Source organism: Myotis davidii, unplaced genomic scaffold, assembly GCF_000327345.1.
Source record: "Myotis davidii unplaced genomic scaffold, ASM32734v1 scaffold892, whole genome shotgun sequence".
Classification (NCBI taxonomy): domain Eukaryota; kingdom Metazoa; phylum Chordata; class Mammalia; order Chiroptera; family Vespertilionidae; genus Myotis; species Myotis davidii.
In genome coordinates, this window is record NW_006284341.1 from 618600 (window position 1) to 624234 (window position 5635).

Sequence of the window (5635 nt, forward strand, 5' to 3'; positions counted from 1 at the left end):
TTTGCATTTTTAACAGAAGAGTTAGAACTGACTGTAATGGAGGTGAGAATATCAAGAGCATAAGCAGAAAATAATGAGTGCAACTCAAGTGATTGTTTCCTCCCTACCTAAAATGAGCTGTTGAAATACTTTTTCAAAATGAGGTTCAATTCATATGATTATGTGATTTTTGTCTCTCAGTTTATGTGATGTATCACATTTATTGATTTGCAGATATTGTACCAGCTTTGCATCCCCAGAATAAATCCCACTTGGTCATGGTGTATGATCATTCTAATGTAATGCTGGATCCCATTTGCTAGGATTTTGTTGAGCATTTTAGCATCTATGTTCATCAGGGATATTGGCTTGTAATTCTTTCTTTGTAGTGTCTTAACTAATTTGGGGATTAGGGTAATACTGGCTTCATAGAAAGAGCTTGGAATTGTGCCTTCCTCTTGAATTTTTTGAAATAGTCTGAGGAGGATCAGTTTTAGTTCTTCTTTGAATGTTTGGTAGAATTCCCCTGTGAAGCCATGGGGACCAGGGCTTTTGTTTGGTGAAAGTTTTTTTTTATTACTGCTTCAATTTTATCAGTAGTTATTTGCCTATTCAGGTTTTTTTTATTCCTGATTGAGTTTTGGAAGATTGTATTTTTCTAGGAATGTGTCTATTTCGTCTAGGTCAGTGGTTGGCAAACTCATTAGTTTGTTACTTCACCACTTTCATTTCTGATTGTGTTTATTTGAGTCCTCTCTCTTTGTTTCTTGGTGAGCCTGGCTAGAGGTTCATCAATCTTGTTTATCCTTTCAAAGAACCAGCTCTTGGTTTTATTGATCTTTTGGGGGTTTTTGTTGTTGGTTTTTTTGGCCTCTATGATGTTTATTTCTGCTCTCATCCCTATTATTTCCTTCCTTCTGCTTACTCTGGGCTTTTCTTGTTGCTCTCTTTCTAATTCTTTAAGTTGTCAGGTAGATAATTTATTGCCATTTTTTTTCTTGTTTGTTGGGGTAGGCCTTTAGAGCTATGAACTTTCCTCTCAGGACTGTGTCCCATAGGTTTTGGATTATTGTGTTTTCATTGTCAGTTGTTTCTAGTTTTATATTTTCATCACATCTCAGCATCTACATCAGTATATTATTGCTGATATTTTTCTGCTCTTAAATGTAGGAAAAGCATTTTCTAAAAGAAGAAAAGAATAAATTAAGCCAGGAATTGACTACTGTTGCAACAGAGAAAAATAAGATGGCTGGAGAACTAGAAGTCCTGAGGTCTCAGGAACGTCGTTTAAAAGAAAAGGTTGCAAATATGGAAGTTGCTCTTGATAAGGTAGTTTTTAACTAAATACATAAAGTCATTATCTACTAAGTAGCTATTAACTAAGTAAAATTATTCTGAATGAACACTCCATGCTGATAGGAACCAAATCTGTATTCTAGCTCAATCACCTAGCAAACTGAAAGGAAAAAAAAAGAACATCCTATAGAGAAGACTCTTCTGAGGTTTAAGAATACAGTAATATACAGTTATAGAGTGACTCAGCCTCCCCATCCAGAGACACATTTGTTGTGGGGGCAGTGCATCAGCCACAAGGAACAACATTTCACAGACAAGTTAAATTGGCATTGAAGAGCAAGGCACCTGGCTTCGAATTCAGCATGGTGGAATAGGTAGATCCTGAGCTCCCCTCCTCTCACCAAAACTACAACTGTGTAAGGCACAGCTATCTCTGAGAACAACCTAAAGACTAGCAGAACAGATGTTCTACAATTAAGGATATAAAGAGAAAGCCACATTGAAATGGGGAGGAGGGGAAGAGACTAAGTCTAGTCAGGACCTGCCCTAACCCCCACTCCCCATACAGTGACTTACAAGTGGGAGGGATATTACAACTGCAGAAGTCATCCCCAAAGAGTGAGGGGGTCTGAGTAGCTTGGGAGACCTGCACCAGAAAGAGGAGTTCTTATAACATCTGGCTTTGAAAACTCAGGGCTTACATCTGGGAGAGACAAGAAACCCAGGTTGTGCTCTTTCTGAGTCCCGGCACAGAGGTAACAGTTTGAAAAGCACCTAGGTCATACATGAAGGTGGTACATTGACTCATTTGAGGGTGTGTGATGAAGGGACAGGGATCTGTTGGATCTCCTGAGTCAGAGGTGCTGGCAAGTGCCATTTTCCCTCCCTTTCTTTAACCTAGCTGGTCTGACACTGGCAGGCGTCATTTCTGTCGCTCTCCATTAACCTTACTAACACTGTTCACCCCTCCCTGTCATTTCCCTGAGGACCACCCAGGCTAGTACCCCTCCAAAGTGGGCGGCCTCAGTCAGTGTGTCTGCAACAGTATGGTTGGGTCTCGTGGCCAATCACACCAAAGGCTGCCCATACATAAGTGAGCCTGCAACAATTGTGGCCAGGCCTCAGAGCCAGTGGGCCCAGGACCAGCCTTGCCTATCAGTGTGTCCATAGAAGTTGTGGCCCAACCACAATAGGAGGCCACACTAGTCCACCCAGGGAACACCTCTGGAGCAACTGGCTCTGATGACAAGGAGGATTCCACCACTGAGCCCCACTGGACACCTTTTAAATAAGGCCACTTTTTTAAGACCATGAGGTTTAGCTGAGCCACCTAATACATAGAAACAAACAGGCAAAATGAGGAGAAAAAAGAATATGTTCTTAAAAAAAGACAAAACCCCAGAAAAAGAACTAAGTGAGGTATGCTGTCTACTATATAAAGAATTCAAAGTAATCATCACAAAGATGTTCATCAAACTCTGCAGACAGGTGGATAAATTCACTGAGAACTTCAACAATGATATCAAAATTATAAAAAGGACCTATTAGAACTGAAGACTATAACAAATGAAATATACACTGGAGGGAATCAGCAGCAGATAGATGATGCAGAAGAATGGAGCAGCAATCAGGAAGACAGAATAGTGGAAATGACCCTATTGGAAAATCAAAAAGAGAAAATAATTAAAAACAATGAGGATAGTATAAGGAGCCTTTGGGACAACATCAAACATACTAACATTCAAATCATGGGGGTCTGAGAAGAAGAAGAAGAGAGCAAGAAGAAAAACCTATTTAAAGAAATAATGACTGAAAATGTCCCTAATCTGGTGAAGAAAATGGACATCCAAGTCCAAGAAGCACAGATAGTTCCAAAGAAGATTAACTCAAAGAGACCCATAGCAAGACACATTATAATTAAATTGTTAAAAGTTAAAGATAGCCCTAACTGGTTTGGCTTAGTGGATAGAGCATCAGCCTGCAGACCGATAGGTCCCAGGTTCGATTCCGGTGAAGGGCATGTACCTTGGTTGTGGGCACATCCCCAGTAGGGGCTATGCAGGAAATAGCTGATCAATGTTTCTCTCTCATCGATGTTTCTCTCTGTCCCTCTCCCTTCCTCTCTGATAAAACCAATAAAATATATTTTTTTTAAAAAAGTTAAAGAATCTTAAAAGCAGCAAGAGAGAAAAACAACTAGTTACATACAAGCGAATATTCATAAGACTGTTAGCTGACTTTTCAACAGAAATGTTGCAGGCCAGAAGGGAGTGGCACAATATATTCAACATGATGAAAGGAGAAAACTTAACAGCCAAGAACACTCTACCCAGTAAGGTTATCATTCAGAATTGAAGGAGAGATCAAGATTAAAAGCTTTTGCACAGCAAAAGAAACCATCAATAAAATGAAAAAGGAACCACCAAATGGCAGAAGATATTTGCCAATGATACATAAGATAAGGGATTAATTTCCAACATATACATAAAGAACCTATACAGCTCAACACCAGGAAGACAATACAATTTAAAAATGAGCCAAGGACCTGAATAGACACTTCTCCAAAGAGGACATACTGATGGCCAGTAGATATATGAAAAAATGCTTAACATCACTAATCATCAGAGAGAGGCAAATTAAAACAATGCAGAATGGCTGTCATCAATAAATCAACAAACAACAAGTGCTGGCAAGGACGTGGAGAGAAAAGAAATTTAGTGCACTGCTGATGGGGATGCAGACTGGTTCAACCACTGTGGAAAATTCCTCAAAAAATGAAAAATTGAACTACCTTTTGATCCAGTGACCCTCCTTTGGAGAATATATCCTAAGAAACCCAAAACACTAATTCAAAAATATATATGCAACTCCATATTCACTGCAACATTACTTACAATAGCCAAGGTATGGAAGCAACTTAGGTGTTCATCAATGGATAAAGAAGTGGATACATTACTCAGCCATGGGAAATAATGAAATTTTGCCATTTGTGACAGCACGGCTAGATCTAGTGGGTATTATGCTAAGTGAAATAAGTCAGAGAAAGACAAATACTGTGTCATTTCACTTTTGTGTGGAATAAAAAAACTAAACAAATGAACAAACAAAATAAACGACTCATAAATACAGAAAAACTCATAGTTGCTTGAGTTTTGAATGGTGGGGGTATGGGCAAAAATCTGAAGGGGATTAAGAGGAACAAACTATAGTTTTAACATAAATAAGTCATAGGAATGGAAATTACAGCATAGGGAATACAGTCAATATTATTACAATAACTTTGTACAGTGACAGATGGATAGTGGACTTTTTGTGGTGATCACTTGGTAAGGTGTATACATGTAAAATCTCACTATGTTGTACACCTAAAACTAATATAATATTGTATGTCAACTATACTTTAATTAAAAAGAGCTTTGCATTCCAGGAAAAAAGAATACAGTTATAATGTGTACTTTTTACAAAATTATCTTTTTCTAGGCTAGTACAATCATAGAAGTAAGGTATAAGATGTAAGATACTCCTAGTGTCCTTAGTGAACTGAATAAATAAAATGTCTCCAATCTAACCACCAAAGAATGACTTGAACACTAGGTAGAAAACAGTCTGTTAATATAATATCAATAAAATGAGAAAGTAATGCTAATATCTGGCACTTTGTGGGTTCCAAATGATGGAAGTAGAAAACTCAACTTAAAGGAAAAGGATCTATGACACTATTAATAATTTTCCTGTCACCTGAGAATACTGGAAGGCTAAAAATTTACCCAAACTAGTCCTTGATTCTTAGTAAATCAGAGCCTTTATGGTTAGATAAAATGATATGTGATCTTTTTATCTATGCCAACTTTGATCTTAAAAACATCACCTATTGATTCAATGAATTTCAGTTGTGGTTATTTTATGTGAATTTTTTTTACATTGCTAAAGTCATTTTCTCATTTTATTCTTAGTGCATTCATTTTTTGGAGTGTCCTCCACATACTAAATGCTATGTAAGTGCTGGGGATACAGAGGAGAAAGATATGGCCTCCAGTTCTCTGTTACTGGATAAAACAGATAAAAAGATAAAATACAGTGTGCTAAGAGTGGGATTGATTCCTTGAAGAGATGGCAGCTCTGCATTTATAGGTTAACTAGAGGCCTGGTGCATGGATTCGTGCACATTGAAAGGAAATTAATTAGAAGAAATATTTTAGAGGCTGGGGAGGGGCCACGGGAGGTCTCCAGGGCAGGTCCGGCCCATCTCACCCAGTCCCAATCAGAATGTCTGCCCCCTGGTGGTCAGTGTGCATCATAGCAACTGGTTGAATGGTCGAATGAATGGTCAGACACTTAGCATATTAGGCTTTTATTATAT

The 5635-nt window shown here is 38.1% G+C and overlaps 1 protein-coding gene across 1 annotated transcript in view; it reads left to right on the plus strand.

The window, feature by feature from the left end:
* Positions 1-5635, plus strand: part of CCDC158 (coiled-coil domain containing 158) — an 84506-nt gene that overhangs the window by 55400 nt on the left and 23471 nt on the right. The window contains exon 16 of the mRNA XM_015570218.1: positions 1150-1308. Coding sequence (XP_015425704.1) covers positions 1150-1308 — 159 coding nt within the window. The remainder of the gene's footprint in view (positions 1-1149; positions 1309-5635) is intronic.